Source organism: Oncorhynchus nerka, linkage group LG5 (genome assembly GCF_034236695.1).
Source record: "Oncorhynchus nerka isolate Pitt River linkage group LG5, Oner_Uvic_2.0, whole genome shotgun sequence".
Taxonomy (NCBI): Eukaryota; Metazoa; Chordata; class Actinopteri; order Salmoniformes; family Salmonidae; genus Oncorhynchus; species Oncorhynchus nerka.
Window position 1 is genome coordinate 55671471 of NC_088400.1, and position 26089 is coordinate 55697559.

The 26089-nt window shown below is 44.1% G+C and overlaps 1 protein-coding gene across 2 annotated transcripts; it reads left to right on the forward strand.

Moving 5' to 3' along the window:
- Positions 1-2709: 2709 nt before the first annotated feature.
- LOC115129673 (signal transducer and activator of transcription 1-alpha/beta-like) lies at positions 2710-25156 on the forward strand. Of its 2 annotated transcripts, XM_029660282.2 has the most exons (24): positions 2710-2924; positions 8467-8594; positions 8797-8941; positions 9107-9202; positions 9355-9441; positions 10761-10839; positions 10941-11032; positions 11930-12081; positions 12202-12360; positions 13875-13967; positions 14072-14131; positions 14247-14358; positions 14473-14514; positions 14858-14941; positions 18993-19091; positions 19272-19407; positions 19530-19585; positions 19689-19780; positions 22815-22954; positions 23048-23236; positions 23682-23757; positions 23907-24027; positions 24178-24216; positions 24578-25156. In XM_029660282.2, the coding sequence occupies exons 2-24, from the start codon at positions 8467-8469 to the stop codon at positions 24611-24613; spliced, it is 2313 nt and encodes a 770-aa protein (XP_029516142.1). In that variant the 5' UTR covers positions 2710-2924; the 3' UTR covers positions 24614-25156. The 2 variants fall into 2 exon arrangements, with proteins under 2 accessions (XP_029516142.1, XP_029516143.1); XM_029660283.2 differs by lacking the exon at positions 24178-24216.
- Positions 25157-26089: the final 933 nt, after the last annotated feature.

Sequence of the window (26089 nt, forward strand, 5' to 3'; positions counted from 1 at the left end):
TCACAAAAACACTGCGCCGTCTCCGTCAGGGCTTCTACTGGGGGCAGCACAAGAGGGATGTGGAGGACTTTTGTCGCCGCTGTGACAACTGCACAGCGAGAAAGGGCCCCCCAGGCCGCTCTCATGCTCAGCTCCAACAGTTCCCAGTGGGGGCTCCCATGGAGAGGGTGGGAGTGGATGTAGTTGGGCCGTTCCCCACCACAGACAGTGGAAACCGCTGGGTGCTCACGGCCATGGACTATTTCACAAAATGGCCCGAGGCCTATGCTCTGCCTGACCAGGAGGCAGAGACCATCGTCGACGCCCTGACAGCGGGGATGTTCAGCAGGTTTGGAGCTGCAGAGTCCATCCACAGCGACCAAGGCAGAAACTTTGAGTCCCGTGTGTTTGCCACCATGTGTGAGAGGCTGGGTATGCACAAGACCCGCACTTCTCCTCTCCATCCTCAAAGTGATGGCCTTGTGGAGCGCTTCAACAAAACGCTTGGACAGCAGCTGGCCATCGTCTCTTCCAAACACCAGCGTGACTGGGACAAGCACCTGCCTATGGTCCTCATGGCATGCCGCTCCGCTGTCCAAGACTCCACCTCCTGCACGCCTGCCCTCCTCATGCTGGGGGAGAGATCCGCACCCCTGCGGAGATGGCGTTGGTCGGCCCCTGGATAGCCCTCATGTTCCTCCGGGGCCGGAGTATGCCCGGAGACTCCAGGACCGCCTGGAGACAGCCCACACCTTCGCCAGAGAGCAGCTGGTGAATGCAGGTGTGAGGCAGAAAAGGAACTATGACGTGCACACCCGGGGAAGGCACTTTGTGGCTGGGGAGCTGGTCTGGGTCTACAGCCCCCTAAGGAAAAAAGGCAGATGCCCCAAGTTGGACAGTCACTGGGTGGGACCCTGCAGTGTCCTGGAGAGGGTAGGGGAGGTTGTGTACCGGGTGCAGCTTCCTCCCAGGGGGAGAAAGGTGGCACTGCACCGGGACAGGTTAGCCCCATACAGAGGGCCTCTTCTCCCCAAACCCCAGGAACCCCCACAATTCCCCTCTCTGGCAATGACATTCTCCAGGCACCCACCCTCAGGTGCCGCAGACAAGGCTCCAGACAGCCCACTCCCCCTGTCTCCCCCCTTTGTCACCTCGTGGTTCCCCAGAACCACGGACTGTATTACCCGTTCCCGCTTCCTTGTCCCCCATATCTCTGCCTTCATCCCCTGGTTCCCAGAGGGGCACTCTGCGACCATCACGGCCACGCAGGCAAAGAGACCTCCGGGTCGCTTCAGAGACTTTGTTTGTTCCTCGGGGACGAGGGACTTTGTGGTGGGGGGGCTGTGTAGCGACCCGCACAGACAGCTGTGTGTTATGTCCTAGGCTAGGAGGTGGTTGTGGTGTTCGCGGGGTCCGACATGTCAATCAACCTGCTATCTGCCAATCACGGGAATGCCTGGAATGTTCTGATGCCGGGCATCCTGGTGGTTGGCGGAGTGGCGTGGAGGGGGGTTGGGCATTGGAAGTTAAGACCAGGTTCAGCCTTTGTTCTCTCTCTCTTACGTCTGGGCTTCACAAGAGAAGGTCACGATTGGCTTGTGGGTTATCTGTCATCTATTTGGCGTGTGCTACGGCCCAAACAGTAGCCTGTGTAAAGTTGGTTCAATAAACCGTCAATTCGCAAACTCAAGCCTCTGTCTGGACAATTGTTCATTTATGATCTAGTCAGGTCATTACAATATATATACTGAACAAAAATATGAATGCAATGTGTAAAGTGTTGGCCACATTTTTCATGAGCTGCAATAAAAGATCCCAAAATGTGTCCATACATTTTCCAAAAAGCTTCTTTTTCTGAAAAACTGAGGAGTATTTCTGTCTTTAGTAAAGCCCTTTTGTGTGGAAAAACTCATTCAGATTGGCTGGACCTGGCTCCCAAGTATGTGGGCCTATGCCCACCCATGGCTGCACCCCTGCCCACTCATGAGAAATCCATAGATTAGGGCCTAATTAATTAATTTAAATTGACAGATTTTTTACATTGACAGAAACTCAGTAAAATCTTTGAAAATGTTGCGTTTATATTTTTGTTCAGTATATATATTTCCTCCTGTCGGAACTAGAAGCACAAGCATTTCACTACACTCGCAATAACATCTGCTAACCATGTGTAAGTGACAAATACATTTGATTAGATTTTTTTAATGTGTTCTCGCTTCATTGGGCTGGGCTATTCTTTGAATGCAGACCAAATCGTTTTTTATTGATCTCAGTTTGTCAGTGTCAAAGAAGACAATCATTATATATATAAAAACTATGACTTATAAATCGGGCCATGCCCATTTCCCCAGTTTCAGCAGAGGCTCCAGCTACTTTCACTTTCCCTGAAAACACGTGGTAAACACTTGGCTGTTCTGATGGGTGTCCTCCTCCTTCTGAACGGCAGCAGATAATATAGTATTTGCTTTAGATGGTTTGCTCATGTTTTGGGGAAATTTGCGACGCGTCAACAAATACAAACATGTAATCTATCTTTGATTACAGTTAATGAAAACTGAATTTGACCATTGTCTTCTAATATCCACGAAAATACTTCAAATGGACGGCGAAGGACATCATGGGAGGTTGTTAATCTATCGGAACAGCCCTGTCCGGTTTTGTCTTGCAGCAAAGTCTGCGTCTTGATTGGCTATCGAAAAAGAGTCTGAGTAACCCTGATCATATGCGAAACTCCTATTGGAGAAGACATTCTTCTGCATATGGGCGTCATCATCAGACTATAATGCTACAGATAGAACCATACGATTAGTTTTAAAAATATATATTTGGTTACGCTGTTTGTTGTAAGTGACCTGATTGTACTTTTGCAGCGGATCTGCAACAGGAAACCATAATCTCTTCCAAGTCTTTAGTTCGTGATTTGTTGTCCATAGGCAAAGTAAAAGGTAAGGCGATCTATAATTTATAACAGTGTTGATGACAGCCTCTATATCATCTCATTAGAAATGAGAAGGAAATCAACTACTTGCAGTCTGTGTTTTGAAACGAGGAAGGACCTTTTTTCTTGAGAAAGGGGAAATTAGGTGGTGGTCTGAAGCTAAAAAACGTGAAGTTGCGCGATCCCCGTCGAGGGAGGAGCTGATGTTTTGTATATGACGGTAAAACATGCTTATGGTGACAATACAATGTGTTGGCACCTTCCATTCTTGCACATTTTCGCATAAAAAAAACTATATTTCAACAGTCTGCGCAGGCAAATTTGCTGAACTGCTAAACTTGGAACCAATCACAACTCTCATACATTTCCCTTGTGATGAAGGCAGCCAATGGCCTTCTTCTATTTTCGATGTAAACACATCCTCTTGTGCCAACCTCAAGCTGCTGCCTTGAACAGATATAACTATCTCCCAAAGACTGAAGGAAGATAAATACACATCACCAAAAGTATGTGGATACCACTTCAAATGAGTGGTTTCGGATATTGCAGCAACACCCGTTAGTGTATAAAATCGAGCACATAGACAAACATCGGCAGTAGAATGGCCTAACTAAAGAGTTCAGTGACTTTTAACGTGGTACCGTCATTTAACGTGGAACCGTCATTTATTTATTTTTTCTTTAAACTTTATTTAACTAGGCAAGTCGGTTAAGAACAAATTCTTATTTTCAATGACGGCCTAGGAACAGTGGGTTAACTGTCTGTTCAGGGGTAGAACGACAGATTTGTACCCTGTCAGCTCGGGGGTTTGAACAACACTCTAACCACTAGGCTACCCAACCGCCCCAAACTACATTATTGTCTAGTTTGAGAAACAAATGCCTCAAGTCCTCAACTGGCAGCTTAATTAAATAGTGCCCTCAAAACACCAGTCTCAACCAACAGTGAAGAGGTGACTCTGGGATGCTGGCCTTCTAGGCAGAGTTCCTCTGTCCAGTGTCTGTGTTCTTTTGCCCATCTTAAATATTTTATTTTTATTGGCCAGTCTGAGATATGGCTCTTTCTTAGTAACTCTGCCTAGAAGGCCAGCATCCCAGAGTCACCTCTCCACTGTTGACATTGAGACGGGTGTTTTGAGGGCACTATTTAATTAAGCTGCCAGTTGAGGACTTGAGGCATTTGTTTCTCAAACTAGACACTAATGTAGTTGTCTTCTTGCTCAGTTGTGCACCGGGGCCTCCCACTCTTTCTATTCTAGTTAGAACCAGTTTGCGCTGTTCTGTGAAGTGAGTAGTAAACATCGTTGTATGAGATCTTCAGTTTCTTGGCAATTTCTCACGTTGTGTAGCCTTCATTTCACAGAACAAGAATAGAATAACGAGTTTCAGAAGAAAGTCCTTTGTTTTTGAGCCTGTAATCGAACCCACAAATGCTGATGCTCCAGATACTCAACTAGTCTAAAGAAGGCTAGTTGCGTCTTTAATCAGCACAACAGTTTTCAGTCATGCTAACATAATTGCAAAAGGGTTTTCTAATGATCAATTAACCTTTTAAAATGATAGACTTGGATTAGCTAACAGAAAGTACCATTGGAACACAGGAGTGATGGTTGCTGATAATGGGCCTCTGTACACCTATGTAGATATTACATTTAAAAAAATCAGCCGTTTCCAGCTACAATAGTCATTTATAACATTAACAATGTCTACACTGTATTTCTGATCAATTTGATATTTTAATGGACCAAAAATAGTTGAATGAACATAACAAGATTCAACAATTGAGACATAAACTGAACAAGTTCCATAGACATGTGACTAACAGAAATTGAATAATGTGTCCCTGAACAAAGGCGGGGTCCAAATCAAAAGTAACACTCAGTATCTTGCAGGAAATCACGCACAGAACGAGCAGTGTGGCCTACGAGCCCTCAGTCCAGCCTCTCACAGCCTATTGGGGACAGTCTGAGTACTGATGGAATGATTGTGCGTTCCTGGTGTAACTCGGGCAGTTGTTGTTGCCATCCTGTACCTGTCCCGCAGTTGTGATGTTCGGATGTACTGATCCTGGGCAAATGTTGTTACATGTGGTCTGCCACTGCGAGGACAATCAGCTGTCCATTCTGTTTCCCTGTAGCGCTGTCTTAGGCTTCTCACAGCATGGACATTGCAATTTATTGCCCTGGCCACATCTGCAGTCCTCATGCCTCCTTGCAGCATGCCTAAGGCATATTCACGCAGATGAGCTGACTAGCTAGCCATTTCACATTGGTTACACCAGCCTCATCTCGGGAGTTGATAGGCTTGAAGTCATAAACTGCGCAATGCTTGACGCACAACGAAGAGCTACAGGCAAAACGCACAAAAGTGCTATTTGAATGAATGCTTACGAGCCTGCTGCTGCTTACCACCGCTCAGTCAGATACTTGTATGCTCAGCCAGATTATATGCAACGCAGGACATGCTAGACAAACTAGTAATATCACCAACTATGTGTAGTTTACTAGTGATTATGATTGATGGATTGTTTTTTATAAGATAAATTTAATGCTAGCTAGCAACTTACTTTGGCTTACTGCATTCGCGTAACAGGCAGTCTCCTTGTGGAGTGCAACAAGAGGTAGGTAGTTATAGCGTTGGACTAGTTAACTGTAAGGTTGCAAGATTGGTTCCCCGAGCTGACAATGTGAAAGTCTGTCGGTCTGCCCCTGAACGAGGCAGTTAACCCACCGTTCCCAGGCCGTCATTGAAAATAAGAATGTGTTGCCTAGTTAAATAAAGATTAAATAAAGGTGTAAAAATAAATGGCCAAATTGGTGTCCAAAAATACAGATTTTCGATTGTTACGAAAACTTGAATTCGGCCCTAATTAATCGGCCATTCCGATTAATCAGTCGACAACTAGTTTGAGGATCTGAGGGCCATGCCAAATCTTTTCAGTCTCCTGAGGGGAAATAAGTGTTGTCGTGCCCTCTTCACGACTGTCTTGGTGTGTTTGGTGATGTGGACACTGAGGAACTTGAAGCTTTCAACCTGCTCCACTACAACCTCATCGATGAGAATGGGGGCGTGCTCGGCCCACCTTTTCCTGTAGTCCACAATCATCACCTTTGTCTTGATCACGTCGGGGGAGAGGTTGTTGTCCTTGCACCACACTGCCAGGTCTCTGACCTCCTCCCTATAGACTGTCGTGTCGGTGATCAGGCCTACCACCGTTGTGTCGTTGGCAAACTTAACGATGGTGTTGGAGTCGTGCTTGGCTATGCAGTCATGAGTGAACAAAGAGTACAGGAGGGGACTTTGCACGCACCCCTGAGGTGCCCCTGTGTTGAGGATCAGTGTGGTAGATGTGTTGTTACCTACCCTTACCACCTGGGGGCGGCCTATCAGGATGTCCAGGATCCAGTTGCAGAGGGAGGTGTTTAGTCCCAGGGTGCTTAGCTTAGTCATAAGCTTTGAGGGCACTGTGGTGTTGAACACTGAGCTGCATAATGTTGGATGCATTGGAATATAATATTTAGGTGGTTTAAATGATTAACCTTCCCACTAACCTTCTAAAAGTTGACAATGCCAAAATCTAGTATGAGACATGTTTCCGGTAATGTTCGTTTCATGCATATACATTTGAACAAAGCACAAAGCACAAATAGTTTTTCACCATTTATTGACTATGGAGACAAGTAGCGAAGGTGGCTTAGGGAGTATTTGAAGTATCTAAATATAGTGTAACCTACCAATCAATGCAGTCTATATTAAGTACCGTGGAGGGAACAATCTTACAATGTTGTAGTCCATACATGAGCGCTTTACCATCTATGCCAGAAGCCCGAGCCTCTGCTAGAGACTTGAACTGTCATCAATGCATGATTCGGTATTACCCCTTCTCTCTCGGAGCATTTGTGTGCCCAGGCCCCATAGGCGTATTAAAGACTCCACCCTGGTCACTAATGTAGATAATCGATGTAGAGAGAGACAAGTACCTTAGCAGAATGCAATCTAAAGCTTGTGTGGTCTAGAGACGAGAGCTCTACCATCTATGGCAAAAGCCTGGGCTGCTGACGACAACAATATAATTCTCCCCATTGCATGTTACAATAGTAAAATGGTCTGTTTTGTCATGTGTTAAACTGATTCTACATTGAATTTAGTCTTTGAAATGTTCAAACAACCAGGTGCATCTGTCGTCGGTGTTCTTCAACTCCAAAATGTACTTGGACTGTGTAAGACAACCCACAAAGAAAAGACAACAGGCAAATACACATGTGGTCTCAATGTCTAAATAGTGACTGACGGCAGGGCGAGTTCAAATGGCAGCACTTGGTGAATAGATCAGAGGAGACAAAAGTGAGAGACGACAATGAATAAAGATGCTCAAACAAGCACATGTATCTGTGGTGGGTGTTCTTCAACTCTAAAATGCCCTAGACTGTCCAAGACAAAATCCACAAAGAAAAGACAACAGGCATATGTGGTCCCAATGTCTAAATAGAGACCGCAGGGCGAGTTCAAACTGCAGTAGGGTGGTTCTCCTCACAGGTCCGTGAATCAGCCCATGCTTGGTGAATAGCACTTGGTTGATCTCTGGGAGCAGGACTCATGAGAGCTGAATAGATAAAGTGAGAGAACAGAATTAATCAAATCAATCATCACAGCAAAGGAATGTTCATTTTCTAGCTCACAAAATACATTCTGACAGTCTGAGGCAGGGTGCTCTGCAATCATCCTAGTCCAGCTATTGACAGGGATAATGTGGCATTTCATATTTGTCAGTATGAATTAAATGAGTGGGGCCTGCCTTGATGAATGTATTAGATGTACACTACTTGTCCAATAGATTTTTGTGGCCTTGAATTATTACTCCCGGAATGACATGCTAGCTAGTGATAAACCTACAGTATCTGCTCCTGCTAGCTAGCAACATATCTTCTTATTAGCAAGCTAGCTATATTACTACAGTTGCTGTTTTCTAAGTTGGGAGTCTTTTTACAGCTTACACTGACGGTCTCATGTTTCTATACCTAAATAGTTCAAAAATAAATAGACTTGATACCCGATAGCAGTTTTGTCAGACGAAGATTGCTCTCGATATGTCACCAGCTGTCTACTACCTTAGATACGGACACCGTGACTGGCAGACGTGATCAGCAGAGAGAGTACCATGAATAGTACACACGTTTTGAGTTTAGTACTCTAGCGAACATAAAAGGTACGTATTTAAATGTTTGTGTTCAGAAGAAAAAGGAAAAAAAAACACACTATGTAAAAACCAGCTCCTCCCTCGACAGAGATCGATCATCTCGAAAACTTAAGCAGATCCTGTCGCTTGCTACGGGCCATCACCTAAAGGGGTCTGGAAGGACCTTTACCTAGAAACAGCAAGCTGATACAGGCCATATTGTAACCAAATACATGTCTCAAATCTAACGGTTATTGCTACCAGGTGCATTGATCCATGTTATAGTAGTTCCTGTCTCAATCTTAGACAATATGAATATCTTCATTTATTTCATTGCCTCATTTCATAACTCACTGTTACTCCTCCTTGATCAGATGGCCCAGTGGTGCCAGCTGCAACTACTGGAGTCGAAATACCTGGAGCAGGTCGACCAGCTCTACGATGACTCCTTCCCCATGGATATCAGACAGTACCTCAGCAAGTGGATTGAGAGCATCGACTGGTAAGCAGTGACGGGGGAGGAGAGAGTCTGCTGTATTTAATAGATAAATAAAGATTCTATTCTACTATATTTGGATCTATGCCATTCTATTTTAGTGATGCTGAGACGCTGCTGTATAATGGATCTATAAAGCTCTAATCTCTCTACTGTTATCTATTCACAACTTCATCCGATCTCTTCCCCTGTGATTGAAACTCTGTAGGGAAAATGTGGCTGTTCAGGACTCCTTAGCAACAGTACGTTTCCATGACCTCCTAGCCCAGCTGGATGATCAACACAGCCGCTTCGCTCTGGAAAACAACTTCCTGCTACAACACAACATCCGCAAGATCAAGAGAAACCTCCAGGTATAGTATGAGCTCAGTCACGTCTGTGCCAGCGGCCTTCCATACTGTATTGCTTGTATGCTACAGTAATGATCTATAATAACTTTTTTTTGTATTATTCTGGTTATGACCCCAGTGTCTGAAGGGTTTTTGTGATTTATAGTAATAAAGTACACACTTTCACAGGACCACTTTCAGGAGGACCCCGTTCACATGGCCATGATCATCTCCAGAAACCTGAAGGAGGAGCAGAAGATTCTGGCTGCTGCCAAAAGCATAGAGGTGCCCTACATTGACTTTTATTGACATGCATTGTAATTAACAAAATCACCACACTATCCACGCTGTCAGATATTGTAGGTGATACATAACTGTATATTGGAGTGTTTACATGCTTTAACTGTGAGGTTAAATGAACAGTATTTTCTTCTCAGACCGACAGAGAAAACACACAGACTAGCATGGTTCTGGAGAAACAAAAGCTGGACAACAAAATCAAAGACATGAAAAACAAGGTTCAGGTGAGTGGTCGTTTCCATCATATACTACACTGCTCAAAAAAATAAAGGGAACACTAAAATAAGACATCCTAGATCTGAATGAATGAAATATTCTTATTAAATACTTTTTTCTTTACATAGTTGAAACTGCTGACAACAAAATCACACAAAAATTATCAATGGAAATCAAATGTATCAACCCATGGAGGTCTGGATTTGGAGTCACACTCAAAATTAAAGTGGAAAACCACACTACAGGCTGATCCAACTTTGATGTAATGTCAAAATGAGGCTCAGTAGTGTGTGTGGCCTCCATGTGCCTGTATGAACTCCCTACAACGCCTGGGCATGCTCCTGATGAGGTGGCGGATGGTCTCCTGAGGGATCTCCTCCCAGACCTGGACTAAAGCATCCGCCAACTGCTGGACAGTCTGTGGTGCAACGTTGGTGGATGAAGCGAGACTTGATGTCCCAGATGTGCTCAATTGGATTCAGGTCTGGGGAACGGGCGGGCCAGTCCATAGCACCAATGCCTTCCTCTTGCAGGAACTGCTGACATACTCCAGCCACATGAGGTCTAGCATTGTCTTGCACTTCGCATTGTCCTGCACGGTGTTGGGCTGTAAGCACAACCCCACCTGTGGACGTCGGGCCCTCATACCACCCTCATGGAGTCTGTTTCTAACCGTTTGAGCAGACACATGCACATTTGTGGCCTGCTGGAGGTCATTTTGCAGGGCTCTGGCAGTGCTCCTCCTTGCACAAAGGTGGAGGTAGCGGTCCTGCTGCTGGGTTTTTGCCCTCCTACGGCCTCTTCCACGTCTCCTGATGTACTGGCCTGTCTCCTGGTAGCGCCTCCATGCTCTGGACACTACGCTGACAGACACAGCAAACCTTCTTGCCACAGCTCGCATTGATGTGCCATCCTGGTTGAGCTGCACTACCTGAGCCAGACTCCGTCTCATGCTACCACTAGAGTGGTGAAAGCACCGCCAGCATTCAAAAGTGACCAAAACATCAGCCAGGAAGCATAGGAACTGAGAAGTGGTCTGTGGAGAACCACTCCTTTATTTGGGGTGTCTTGCTAATTGCCTATAATTTCCACCTGTTGTCTATTCCATTTGCACAACAGCATATGACATTTATTGTCAATCAGTGTTGCTTCCTAAGTGGACAGTTTGATTTCACAGAAGTGTGATTGACTTGGAGTTACATTGTGTTGTTTAAGTGTTCCCTTTATGAGCAGTGTATATGTTGATTCCGCCAGTGATTTGCAGTACGTGTTCATGCATGTCAGGTTTGCCATCTATCTGATCCAACACGTTTATCTCACTTGCTAGGAAGCGGATCAGAATGTAAAGTCTCTGGAATACCTTCAAGACGAGCATGACTTTAAGGAAAATACTCTTAAGAACAGAGGTGAGGTGTTTTATTCTCTATCTGTAGTAGATCATCTATTTACAGGAATCTGTGTTTCAAGTATAGTCAGTAAGATTATGTTTTTCCTTCTCCCACTTTAGAACATGAAATGAACGGGCTGACACCGAAACAGCTGGAACACGAGAAGCTGCTGATTGCAGAGATGTGTTTGAAGCTGAAGATCAAGAGAGGGGTAAGAGGGGTCAGGATGAGGTTAAACGGTGACGTTTTATCATGACATTGTACTGTGAATATTAACCGATTTGTTTACGCCTCAATCACCACTAAAACTACATGTATTTTAATCATTCAGAACATGTGAGTTGCGACTAAGGGGGCTTTCACACCAAATTGGTTTGGTGCGTTTACCCCCTTAGTTTGGTTCTTTGGACTGGTGTGAACATTATATCCGCACTTGGGAGGGCACTAAACAATGCACAGGGGTTCACTCAAAAAGGGTGGTCTCGGTCCAATTCAATTCGTACACTGCTGCGGTTCGCTGCAGGTGAGAATGCAGTCAGCCAAAACACAGGAAAAGAGGTTGCGCATTATTTTTGATTGTTTGACAGCATTTTATTTAATGCTCGCAGCATCATCACTTGAGGTCTCTGAAACATTTTGTGAGTAGCAACGCATTCGTGAGTGCATCCAATGCAGGTTAGGGGAGCCGGGGGTCTATACCAGGGGTATAGCTGAATATAGCCTATTCACCTTGCAGTTAGAGCGGCTATTGCGCTACGTTTCCTCCCGCGTGTTGTTGGAAGACCAAAGCGAAAGTAATATGAAGATCGGGACACACAAGTGATGCTTTAGAATAATCAGAGATGGATTTTACGTGAGCATTTAAACAAATGACTTTTATGGACACATGGTTTGTTGAGGAATGTTTTGTTCGTTTGACATTTGGAAATGTGAAACCAATCGGATCAAATAGGGGGGAAAAGACAATGTAACAAATAGATTAGAACTATATCTCAAAACTATATGTGAAAACGCCCTTAGTGTATTATCCAGCAATAACCAGCCTACTCACGTTGAAGAGTAGATAATAACTTTGTGTGCATGGGACTTTACTTAATTTCCCCCACAGGAAGTGGTTGGCCAGTTGGCGGAGGTGCTCAACATGGCCGAGGCGGTCCAGTCAGACCTGATCTCAGATGAGCTGGCGGAGTGGAAGAAGAGGCAGCAGATCTCCTGTATCGGAGGACCACCCAACGCATGTCTGGACCAACTGCAGAACTGGTGAGGAGGCTAGTTCATTCTTTCGGGCATCTCTTGTCTGATCAAGCAAAAATATGAATTTAGGAACCCAACAAATAAAGTATTCTTCTTATTCGGCTTCATCTTCTTCTTCCCCTGTAGGTTCACAGCGGTGGCGGAAAGCCTGCAGCAGGTGAGGCAGCAGCTGAAGGAGCTCCAGGAACTAGAGCAGAAGTACACATACGACAACGACCCAATCAAACAGCAGAAAGGCTTCCTGGAGGGGCGGGCCCTGACACTGTTCCGGAACCTCCTAGAACAGTGAGTGACACCACATTTGTATTCCAATGTTAAAGGCCCATTCTGTGTTTTTCACTGGTGTTTTTGATTATTTTATTGTTTTTTTGTTTTTTTCTCCCCAATTTTGTGGTATCCAATTGGTAGTTTACAGTCTTGTCCCGTCGCTGCAGCTCCCGTACGGACTCGGGCGAGGCGAAGGCCGAAAGCCATGCGTCCTCTGAAACACGACCTTGCCAAGGCTCACTGCTTCTTGACACACTGCTCGCTTAACCCAGAAGCCAGCCGCACCAATGTGTTGGAGGAAACACCGTACAACTGGCGATCGCAGTCAGTGTGCATGCTCCCGGGCGCAACAAGGAATCGCTAGACAGTGATGGGACAAGGACATCCCGGCAGGCCAAACCCTCCCCTAACCCAGAGGACAATTGGCCAATTGTGCGCCGCCGCATGGGTCTCAGCCGGCTGTGACATAGCCCGGGGTTGAACCCGGGTCTATAGTGGCGCCTTGACTTTTTCCACATTTATGGAAACCACCAGTCTCAACATCAACAGTGAAGAGGCAACTCTGGATGCTGGCCTTCTAGGTAGAGTTCCTCTGTCTAGTGTCTGTGTTCTTTTGCCCATCTTAAACTTGTATTTTTATTGGCCAGTCTGAGATATGTCTTTTTCTTTGCAAATCTGCCTAGAAGGCCAGCTTCCCGGAGTCGCCTCTTCACTGTTGACGTTGAGACTGGTGTTTTACGGGTACTATTTAATGAAGTTGCCAGTTGAGGACTTGTGAGGTGTATTTTTCTCAAGCTAGACACTCTAATGTACTTGTCCTCTTACTCAGTTGTGCACCGGGGCCTCCCACTTCTCTTTCTATTCTGGTTAGAGACAGTTTGCACTGTTCTGTGAAGGGAGTAGTACACAGCGTTGTACGAGATCAGTTTCTTGGCAATTTCTCGCATGGAATTGCCTTCATTTCTCACAAGAATAGACTGACGAGTTTCAGAAGAAAGTTCTTTGTTTCTGGCCATTTTGAGCCTGTAATCGAACCCACAAATGCTGATGCTCCAGATACTCAACTAGTCTAAAGAAGGCCAGTTTTATTGCTTCTTTAATCAGAACAACAGTTTTCAGCTGTGCTAACATAATTGCAAAATGGTTTTCGAATTAGAAATTAGCCTTTTAAAATTATGAACTTGGATTAGCTAACACAACGTGCCATTGGAACACAGGAGGAGTGATGGTTGCTGATAATGGACTTCTGTACGCCTATGTAGATATTCCATAAAAAATCTGCTGTTTCCAGCTACAATAGACATTTATAACATTAACAATGTCTGCACATTATTTCTGATCAATTTGATGTTATTTTAATGGACAGAAAATGTGCTTTTCTTTCAAAAACAAGGACATTTCTAAGTGACCCCAAACTTTTGAACGGTAGTGTATATATACTGTATATTCTACCCATTTGTTCTTGAAGAATATCTAAATGCCTCTATACAGTATATCCCCTCTAAATTCCTTGTGTCTATGGTGTTTCTCAGTTCCTTGGTGGTGGAGAGACAGCCCTGTATGCCCACACATCCACAGAGACCTCTGGTGCTGAAGACACAGGTGCAGTTCACTGTCAAGCTCCGGTAAGCACAACACAATAGCACCTCCCGTCTGTAGTTCCTCCCGTCAGTAGTTCCTATGAATCCGTCCAGACCTAGTTGAGTTTTGATTTGCATTTTCTCTCTAGATTTCTGGTGAAGCTCCAGGAATTCAATTATCAACTCAAAGTGAAAGCTTTGTTTGACAAGTAAGTGGATGAGTGTGATAGAATATATGTGTTTGTGCGTTGTTATGCCCTGCTCTTGAATTTGTGATGTGAATACATAACTAAAGAAGGAATGCACAATGCGTTTTCTCTCCAGGGACGTTACAGAAAAGAAAGGGTTTCGTAAGTTCAACATATTGGGCACCAACACAAAAGTTCTGAATATGGAGGAGTCAAATGGAAGCTTGGCTGCAGAGTTTCGCCATTTGGTAAGCTGGCACCATTTACAAATAGCATACAGGGCATTACATCTGAATGAGTTGTCCCGATTGTCCATTTGGACCTGCACTGTCATCACTCCTTATTCTCTGGTCTCAACACAGCAACTGAAAGAGCAGAAAGTAGCCGGCAACAGAACAAATGAGGTGAGAGATTACCTGGGTTATATGACTGTCCTATAATGACAAGGTGAACAGTTACACTCAATTCATTCCGATAGATACGAGAAGTGCTAAGTACAGCGTGGCACTGAGTCCTAGGGTGCGTCACAATGATATCTCTTTTCTCCTGAAGAGTGCACTCGTTCACCACTTCCCACATATGTTAAAGCATTGAATTGGTATGGTTCGGAGGGAGTTTCCATCATATTTCTCATACCAGTCATTTTCCTTTCAAATCAGGGAAGTGAACAAGTGCAGACTTTTGGAGGAAGGCAAGACAATTGGGACATAGCCCCTAATGTGTTACTGTCTGACCATGTTATTCCAGGGGCCTCTCATTGTGACAGAGGAGCTGCACTGCATCTGCTTTGAGTCTGAACTCAACCAGTCAGGTCTGGAGCTCAAGCTAGAGGTAAGTGGTCTGAAATATAGTTCAGAAAGGAAACACCAAGTAGAATTTTTTATATATATTTTTTACAATTTATTTAAGAATGAATAATGCAAGTCGTGGCGATATAGGCTCTACTCCTTCAGGGTAGCTCACTGTCCATGCAAAGCGTCAATATCTAAAATTACCTACAAGCAGGAAAACAGAACCAAACAGGTCAAGGCTGGGGTGATGGTGGGAGTAAAGAAGCAAACGGATACTAGCAGGATGCAGGCAGCAGGATGTGTTAGCAGAATCAGTCATCTTAAATAGAACGCCAAATAAGGTGAAGGGGATCGTTACTAGCATCTAATTGGTGCCATCTCAGCTGATGCTGAAGCGGGCACTCGGCTTCCTTTTCTGAACTGGCTTCACTTTATTTCAGAAAACAAACACCACATAGAAATATGTTTAACCATTTATTAAATAATGAATATTTCAAGTCTTGGCGATATAGGCTCTGTTACATCAGGGGAGCTCACTGCAACAAGCAAAGCGTTAATATATAAAATTACCTACATGCTATACCAATCCCCCAAATCAGCAGAACCATACACCATACACACTATGTGTCACTACTGCAGAAAGTGCCATTGAGACATGATCAAATAGACCAGCTAGGTCATCCTACCATTACAAGACTATACAATGTGTGAATATGAACCATGTGTAGAATGCGCTGTGCAACGTATGTCTTGTACAGTGCCTTGCAAAAGCATTCATCCCCCTTGGTGTTTTTCCTATTTTGTTGCATTACAAGCTGTCATTTAAATAGATTTTTATTTGGATTTCATGTAATGGACATAAACAAAATAGTCCAAATTGGTGAAGTGAAATAAAAAAATAACTTGTTTCAAGAAATTATACTAAATAAAAAACTGAAAAGTGGTGCGTGCATATGTATTCACCCCTTTGTTATGAAGCCGAGTTCAAACAGGTGCAGTTAATACAGGTAATGAGTGGAGAACAGGAGGGCTTCTTAAAGAAAAACTAACAGGGTCTGTGAGAGATGGAATTCTTACTGGTTGGTAGGTGATCAAATACTTATGTCATGCAATAAAATGCAAATTAATTACTTAAAAATCATACAATGTGATTTTCTTGATTTTTGGTCTCAGTTGAAGTGTACCTATGATAAAAATGACAGACCTCTACATGCTTTGTAAGTAGGAAACACTGCCGATTTTGCAGGTTATCAAATACATCCCACGGAGCGCCATTCAATCCATTATTAAAAAATGGAAAGAATATGGCACCATAACAAACCTGTCAAGAGCGAGCCGCCCACCAAAACTTACAGACCAGGCAAGGAGGGCATTAATTAGAGAGGCAACAAAGAGACAAACGATAACCCTGAAGGAGCTGCAAAGCTCCACCGCGGAGATTGGAGTATCTGTCGATAGGACCACTTAGTACACTCCACAGAGCTGGGCTTTACCGAAGAGTGGCCAGAAAAAAAGATATTACTTAATGAAAAAAATAAGCAAACACGTTTGTTGTTCGCCAAAAGTGGGAGACTCCACAAACATATGGAAGAAGGTACTCTGGTCAGATGAGACTAAAATTGAGCTTTTTGGCCAAGGAAATCGCTATGTCTGGCGCAAACCCAACACCTCTCATTACCCAGAGAACACCATCCCCACAGTGAAGCATGGTGGTGGCAGCATCATGCTGTGGGGATATTTTTCATCGGCAGGGACAGGGAAACTGGTCAGAATTGAAGGAATAATGGATGGCGCTAAATACAGGGAAATTCTTGAGGGAAACCTGTTTCAGTCTTCCAGAGACTGGGACGGAGGCTCACCTTCCAGCAGGACAATGACCCTAAGCATACTGCTAAAACAACACTTGAGTGGTTTAAGGGAAAACATTTAAATGTATTGGAAAGGCCTAGTCAAAGCCCAGACCTCAATCCAATTGAGAATCTGTGGTATGACTTAAAGATTGCTGTACACCAGCGGAACCCATCCAACTTGAAGGAGCTGGAGCAGTTTTGCCTTGAAGAATGGGAAAAAATCCCAGTGGCCAAGCTTATAGAGACATACCCCAAGGCTTGCAGCTGTAATTGCTGCAAAATGTGTCTCTACAAAGTATTGACTTTGGTTGGGGGGTGAATTGTTATGCATGCTCAAATTCAGTTTTTTTTTGTCTTGTTTGTTTCACAATAAAAATATATTTTGCATCTTCAAAATGTTGTGTAAATCAAATGACACACATCCCCCCAAAATCCATTTTAATTCCAGGTTGTAAAGGCAACAAAATAAGAAAAATGCCGGGGGGGGGGGGGGGGATACTTTCGCAAGCCACTAAAGTTCTCATATGACACTGGGTACCCTTGCTTGAGGCAAGGTGAGCTGTTATCTTAGTATATTTGTCCTATCTAACTAGCAACCGTAAGCAGTACGGACCCAACCGCCCTGGAGACGCACCGCCGGGTACTCACACTGAAACTAAATGAGTAATCATCTGACGGGTCAGCATAAGGAGATATTTTTATCTAACTAGCAAACGTAAGCAGTACGGACCCAACCGCCCTGGAGACGCACCGCCGGGTGCTCACACTGAAACTAGATGAGTAATCATCTGACGGGTCAGCATATTTTTTATCTAACAAGCAAACGTAAGCAATATGAGCCAGTCAACCACCTGCAGCTACAGTGCCTTCAGAAAGTATTCAGACCCCATGACCCCTAGATGTTAAAATGTGAGTGTCCATAATGCAAACAGTACTTAAGAGATAATTCAAGATTAAAGGGAAGGAGCACTTAGTGTATCTCAGACTGAAGAACCCATAAAGCCATCATACGGGGCCGCCTTTGGAAAGGTGCAATGAAACTACAACACTTTTGCCTTAACTTGGACTCAAACTTATGCTACTGAGAGAGAGAGAGAGAGAGAGAGAGAGGCTTTTCCATAGGCCATGAGAGTAGCGGCAAGGTTGATCCTGATTAGGCTTCGCACATAGCATAAAACAACATGCAGGTGCATGCACGAGTGTGCAAAGGGAAGAGTGACATGATAATCTAAAACCTAGTTCTACAATATAGTCGACCTGAGCTGAGCTGTCTTAACGTATATCCCGGTAAGCCCTGAGAGAAGATAGATGATGACCTGATAACAAGAAGAAATAGACCAAATAGATACTGAAATATGCCTGCATATTAGTTAGCTCAGAACAGAGTATAGTTATAATTGCACACTATTTTAGACCTGCACGTTAAATTGAGTGTTTTTAGCTAAATGTGTCAGGGAAGGTTCCAGAATGATTAACCTACAGTCAGAATATGTACGGAATTCTAAGTGTGACTGCCGGTGCAAGTCACACTAGCTAATGTGACTGGAAGACACCGTAAATGTATAGCTGATACTATAGTGACTTGCAGCGGTCTGGTGTCCCGCGCGACACATAATAGGCTACTATCTAGATTGATTGCTGCGCTAAACAAATTTGCGGCCGCATGAGACCATCAAATCGCCGTGATAAGCACCAACCTGCTCATGTCATCAAGACAACATTGGTACTGGTATCGACGCATAAAGGCTAGTGTAGGCTACTTCCTCCTGTATAGGCGAGTCAATTTCTATGTGATGGGGTGTTAACCGAGCGCACAGACCCTGCCCGATACTGGCATTGGAAATAAAAACAAATAAAGTATACAATACTCCCGAGACAAATCTACGAGCTAGCTAGTTGTAGCCGCTATTGACAACAGCAGAGCAGCGATGTGGATTGATCCTCGCAGCCAGACATGCCACATGAGCATATTGAATGAGGTTCAACCACAGCTAGCAAGCATTCGCAAAGAAAATTCATATCAGAAAAACGCAGCATAGTGAGAAACGGCTAGTTACAGCAACAGCATCAATGCTGCAAAAGAAGCAAACGCATACTAGCAATGACAGCTGAGGCGGGGACTCAGGTTCCCTATCTGAACTGGCTTCTATTTATATTAGGCCTACACTCCCATTTTCATAAGGTCCAACAGCACTCTGACCTTATTTAATTTGACTTTCTCTGGCCTCTGGTCCTTCTTAGACCATCTCCCTGCCCATCGTGGTCATCTCCAACGTCAGCCAGTTGCCCAGTGGCTGGGCCTCCATCCTGTGGTACAACATGCTGACCAGCGAGCCCAAGGTAGTACAATGCATTGATTCAATTGAACCTGTATGTATACATGTTATTTGCATTGAGATCAAATCTCTGTTCAGAAGGCCCACGCATTAGCCAATCTAAATCAGATTTTAAAAAAATTGACAGTACACAAACGCACTGCTCTCCTTTTCTGTCTCGCTCGTTTTCCCTGGTCTGTCCCAGAACCTGAAGTTCTTCCTGAGCCCTCCTGCAGCGTCCTGGGGTCAGCTGTCCGAGGTGCTGAGCTGGCAGTTCTCCTCTGTCACCAAGAGGGGACTCAATGAAGAGCAGCTAGGCATGCTGGCCGACAAACTACTGGGTGAGTCATGATGGGGGGGGATTGGCTTTTGTTATGTTACCATACTTCTAATAACGTTGCTGGTTGATTTACAAACTCCCGATACTTCATGATGAGGTTAACCTAGATACATTTACTAACAGGCCAGAAAGCACAGAGGAATCCTGAGGGCCTTATCCCCTGGACCAAGTTCTGTAAGGTAGGTCATGACTACAATATACAGAATACAACATCTTTACAGTTGTAATATAGAAGGACCTAGTAATCCATCTAGACATCTGAAGACACATTGTCTACTGTAGAGTCTCAGTGAGAAGAGCTTTCCCTTCTGGCTGTGGATCGAAGCTATCCTGGACCTCATCAAGAGACACCTGCTGTCCCTGTGGAACGATGGGTGAGTTAGTTCTTTATCAGTCGATTGAACATTATCTGATAAGCTGTCGACCACACTATCTACCTAGAGAGTTTATTTGTATTTTTCGTAGCTGTCTACATACCACCACAGACCAACGCAATGAGCTGTATACCGCCATAAGCAAACAGGAAAATGCTCATCCAGAGGCGGAGCTCCTAGTGGCCGGGGACTTTAATGCAGGGAAACTTAAATCAGTTTTACCTCATTTCTTTCAGCATGTTAAATGTGCAACCAGAAGGGAAAATAACTTTAGACCAACTTTACTCCACACACAGATGCGTACAAAGCTCTCCCTCGCCCTCCATTTAGCAAATGTGACGATAATTCTATCCTGATTCCTGCTTACAAGCAAAAATTAAAGCAGGACGCACCAGTGACTCGGTCAATAAAAAAGTGGTCAGATGAAGCAGATGCTAAAATACAGGACTGTTTTGCTAACACAGACTGGAATATGTTCCAGGATTCTTCCGATGGGATTCAGGAGTACACCACATCAGTCACTGGCTTCATCAATAAGTGCATTGATGACGTAGTCCCCACATTGACTGTACGTACATACCCCAACCAGAAGTCATGGATTACAGGCAACATCCGTACTGAGCTAAACGGTAGAGCTGCCACTTTCAACGAGCGGGACTCTATAACCCAGAAACTTATAAGATATCCGGCTATGCCCTCCAAAGAACCATCAAACAGGCGAAATGTCAATACAGAACTAAGATCGTACTACACCGGCTCCGATGCTCGTCGGATGTGGCAGGGCTTGCAAACTATTATAGCCTACAAAGGGAAGCTCAGCCGAGAGCTGCCCAGTGTCACGAGCCTACCAGACGAGCTAAATAACTTATATGCTTGCATCGAGGCAAGTAACACTGAAACATGCATGAGAGCATCAGCTGTTCCGAACAACTGTGTGATCACCCTCTCTGCAGCCGATGTGGGACCATCATAGTCCCTGTGCCCAAGAACACCAAGGTAACCTGTCTAAATGTCTCCCGCCCCGTAGCACTCACGTCTGTAGCCATGAAGTGCTTTGAAAGGCTGGTCATGGCTAACATCAACACCATTATCCCAGAAACCCTAGACCCACTCCAATTTGCATACCACCCAACAGATCCACAGATGATGCAATCTCTATTGCACTCCACTCTGCCCTTTCACACCTGGACGAAAGGAACACCTATGTGAGAATGCTATTCATTGACTACAGCTCAGCGTTCAACACCATAGTGCCCTCAAAGCTCATCACTAAGCTAAGGACCCTGGGACTATACACCTCCCTCTGCAACTGGATCCTGGACTTCCTGACGGGCCGCCCCCAGGTGGTAAGGGTAGGTAACAACACATCCGCCACGCTGATCCTCAACATGGGGGCCTTTAGGGGTGCGTGCTCAGTCCCCTCCTGTACTCCCTGTTCACTCATGACTTCATGGCCAGGCACGACTCCAACACCATCATTAAGTTTGCCGATGACACAACAGTGGTAGGCCTGATCACCGACAACGATGAGACAGCCTATAGGGAGGTGGTCAGACACCTGACTGCGTGGGGCAAGGACAACAACCTCTCCCTCAACATGATCAAGACAAAGGGCACAACAAAACATATTCCCCCTCAGGAGACTGAAAATATTTGGCATGGGTTCTCAGATCCTCAAGGTTCTACAGCTGCACCATCAAGAGCATCCTGACGGGTTGCATCATTGCCTGGTATGGCAACTGCTAGGCCACTACAGTGGGTAGTGCGTACGGCCCAGTACATCACCGGGGCCAAGCTTCCTGCCATCCAGGAATCTCTATACCAGGCGGTGTCAGAGGAAGGCCCTACAAATTGTCAGACTACCAGTCACCCTAGTCATAGACTGTTCTCTCTACTAATGCATGGCAAGCGGAACTGGAGCGTGAAGTCTAGGTCCAAAAGGCTTCTAAACAGCTTCTACCCCAAAAACATAAATCTCCTGAATATCTAATCAAATGGCTACCCAGACTATTTGCATTGCCCCCCCCTTCTACACTGGTGCTACTCTGTTACTATCTATGCATAGTCACTTTAATAACTCGTATCTACATGTACATATTACCTTGACTAACCAGACTAACACATTGACTCTCTACCGGTACCCCTGTATATAGCCTTACTATTGTTATTTTACTGCTGCTCTTTAATTATTTGTTACTTTTATTTCTTTCATTTTTGGGGTGTATTTGAACAAAAAACTGCTTTATTGGTTAAGAGTTTGTAAGTAAGCATTTATCTGTAAGGTACACCTGTTGTATTCAGTGCATGTGACAAATGAAATTTGATTCGATAAAACCAAGATTGAACACTTTGACCTGAATGCCAAGCGTCACGTCTGGAGGAAACCTGGCACTGGTGAAGAATGGAGGTGGCAGCATCATGCTGCGAGTATGATTTTCAGCGGCAGGGACTGGGAGACTAGTCAGGATCGAGGGAAAGATGAACGGAGCAAAGTACAGAGAGATTATTGATGAAAACCTGCTCCAGAGTGCTCAGGACCTGAAACAGACTTGAACACAATCGAACATCTTTGAAGAGACCAGAGACCTGTAAATAGCTGTGCAGTGACTCTCCCCATCCAACCTGACAGAGCTTGAGAGGATCTGCCGAGAAGAATGGGAGAAACTCACCAAATACAGGTGTGCCAAGCTTGTAGCATCATACCCAAGAAAACTCGAGGCTGTAATCGCTTCCAAAGGAGCTTCAACAAAGGGTCTGAATACTTATGTAAATGTCATATTTCAGTTTTTTATTTGTAATAATTTCTAAAAACCTGTTTCTGCTTTGTCATTATGGGGTAGATTGATGAGTAAAAAAACAATTGATTCCCTTTTAGAATGAAGCTTTAACGTAACAAAATGTGGAAAAAGTCAAGGGGTCTGAATACTTTCCAAATGCACTGTACATTAACAGAATTTTTGGACAATGTGAATTTCCCCAGTCAAATAAACGTAGAGGTTAAGAAATGTTTATTTTATTTTTCTCACCCACACAGTTGCATCCTGGGCTTTGTGAGTAAGGAGAGGGAGAAGGCCCTGCTGACTGGGAAGTGTCCAGGCACGTTCTTGCTGCGCTTCAGTGAGAGTAGCAGAGACGGAGCCATCACATTCACTTGGGTGGAACACGACCAATACAGTGAGTCTGTGAAAACACACACCACACACACAGCGGCCCTGTAGCCAATTACAATTAAAAGGTTGATATATTTTGATGTGTGTGTTTTCACAGATAAGCCTGTATTCCATGCAGTGGAGCCCTACACCAAGAAGGAACTGTCTGCAGTCTCTCTGCCTGACATCATCCGCACCTACAAGGTGATGGCAGCTGAGAACATCCCAGAGAACCCACTCCGCTTCCTCTACCCAGACATCCCCAAAGACAAGTCCTTCGGAAAGTACTACGCTAGGGCCTCAGAGGGTAAGCAGCCAGTGACCACTTTGTTTTTCAATCCTCTGCGAATATTATAATAAATAATATATGCCATTTAGCAGACACTTTTTTAAATCCAAAGCGACTTAGTCATACGTGTATACATTTTACGTGTGGGTGGTCCCAGAATAAAGAAGCATTACTGAAATCTACTTCCATTGTCCCACAAAGTGGCTGAAAATTCTTCTCTCTTCAGTTTGCTCCTCAATCATTCAACTTGGTAGCAATAGTGTTATTTTTGATTTACACAAAGCCCCTGTAAGGACCCGGATGTCTGTTTGGTAGACCATCGGGGTTGTGTTTTATGACCAACATCTCTATCAATCTATTTTCTCTGTATAGCATTGAACGACCATAGGAGTTGGCTATAGATCACAGACAGATGTGGGACAAGTGGTCTTTATATCACTGGTCCACCATTTTTTTTTTTCAGCATCAGAGCCCATGGATGTGGAGAGTTCCAGCAGCACAGGGTACATGAAGACAGAACTCATATCAGTGTCAGAAGTGTAAGTCTCGAGTATCCTTCATAATACTCAATATTCATTTCGTTAAAAGGTAAAGATGCTATAAAAATCTTTATTTTGTATTTGCAATAGTCTGGTTTGAGTATGATTTTATAATCTGATTTAACTGTTATTTTCACAATGTGTTCTAGTCACCCATCTAGACTGCAAGACAACATGATGCCCATGCCGCCAGACGTGTTCGGAGAGCTGAAGAGGAGCGTTGCACCAGTGTTCCAGTGTTGGACTGGTCCTAAGGAAATTGATGCTGTGGTGAGTAAAACTTCCCCTCTGGGTGTTTATTCAATTCAATTCAATTGCAGTCTGATGCCAAAAACTAAGAATTGAACAATGCATTCATTTGCGAATATGTCCCTTGAATTTCTCGTCCATTGTTGTTCTTTGTCATACTACTTGCCTCAGACGTCTGATCTCGGAGAGTTTTTAGCTGAAGACTTTCAGGTATTGTGAATGGTACCGGTTTCTCCGAATAAGCATGTCTTTGCTAGTAATAACAAGCTGTGGGCGATGTTTCAATAGTGCCAAATAATCACTGGTACCTACTGTAGTAACCTGCGGTATAATTGTTTTGTGTTTTCAGCATGAGGCTCATGTATGCATGATTGTCTGTAGTCTGCTACAATTCCTAACCAGTACGCAAACATCCTCTAAAAATGCTTCAATCCCTTGAGATTGGAATGAATGTGTGTATTGCAAATTCAATGTCATCATGGTGCCATTTATTTTGTCCCTCTGTCCAATGGTAGTTTTGCATCCATAAAGACATTTTGCTCATGTTGACATTTTATCCATCCCTCTGTAGATGTTTGAGAACACACCTGACTTGGACTGCAACTGAGCCAACAGACATGTGGGACCTGATCTTTTAGTTTTATACTGAAGCCCATTTCATTTCCATCCTTTACCCTCCTTGAACTTCAGTAGTCACATTCCAGAACAAATACACTTTTTGTTTGTACCGAGTCAGTTTTAGAAATATACATTACACTTATAAATTTATATATATATATATATATATATATATTACACAATGAATAATTTGGTGATAATGTGCATGAACATAAAGCACTTAGCTAACTACTGTAACATTTGTATAATGAATAGGGACTCCTATGTCTTTCCATGCCACTATTCAACAGCATACAGTCCCGTGTGGTTAACTTGCGACGCCAGGGTTGTGGGATCGATTGTCATGGGGGACCAGTTAAAAGTGTGAAAATGTATGCACTCACTACTGTAAGTCACTCTGGATAAGAGCGTCTACTAAATGACTCCAAAAAAGGAATAAAGGGAGATCCCATCCATCTTTAAAATGATATCTTTATTGTTTGATCATTGAAATAAATACAGTACCAGTCAAAAGTTTGGACATACCTCCTCATTCCAGGGTTTTTCTTTATTTTTGAATATTTTCTACATTGTAGAATAATAGTGAAGGCAAACTATGCCGCACCAATGTGTCGGAGGAAACATCGTGTACCTGGCAACCTTGGTTAGCGTGCACTGCGCCCGGCCCGCCACAGAAGTCGCTGGTGCGCGATGAGACAAGGATATCCCTACCGGCCAAACCCACCCTAACCCGGACGATGCTAGGCCGACCTCCTGGTCGCGGCCGGTTGCGACAGAGCCTGGACCTCACTGTTTTCTCATATCTTTTTCATCGCCCCAGTCTGAGGACTATTTAATCCATCTTCGAATGTGACTTTACCTAAAGTCAGAGATCGTAGTGTGTTCATCTTCATGTCAGAAGAAGGTTGTATTTTTGGTCGATGTCTTTGTCAATCTGGTTTAAGAAAAAAGCAAACATTTCCAAATACACTTCAACATGCCATCAAGGTGCGCTGACTGTCTATGCTGTAAACATAATGCTTTGCTATGTTGAAATAGATTCCGATTGTCACACCCTGGCCATAGAGAGGCTTTTATTCTCTATTTTGGTTAGGCCAGGGTGTGACTTGGGTGGGCATTCTATGTTCGTTTTCTATGTTTTGTTTTTCTTGTTTGGCCGGGTGTGGTTCTCAATCAGAGGCAGCTGTCTATCGTTGTCTCTGATTGAGAGCCATACTTAGGTAGCCTTTCCCACCTGAGTTTTGTGGGTAGTTCTCTTTAGTGTTTGTATCGCCTTTCAGAACTGTTTCGGTTATTCCGTTTGTATTTAGTGTTCAGTTCTATTTAATAAATATGAACACGTACCACGCTGCATCTTGGTCCTCACCTTCTTCCTCTGAATGCCGTTACACCGATAGAGGTCACTGACCTGGACATAAAGATCTTTGCCTTCCCGGTGTACTTGGACACGGTGGAGCTGCCCATC

Excerpts from the sequence above, each read along its gene's own strand:
- LOC115129673 (XM_029660282.2), top strand. The coding sequence starts at position 8,467 with ATGGCCCAGTGGTGCCAGCTGCAACTACTGGAGTCGAAATACCTGGAG. Across the intron at positions 23,237-23,681 it reads CTACGCTAGGGCCTCAGAGG|CATCAGAGCCCATGGATGTG; the intron begins GTAAGCAGCCAG and ends TTTTTTTTTCAG. Across the intron at positions 23,758-23,906 it reads CTCATATCAGTGTCAGAAGT|TCACCCATCTAGACTGCAAG; the intron begins GTAAGTCTCGAG and ends AATGTGTTCTAG.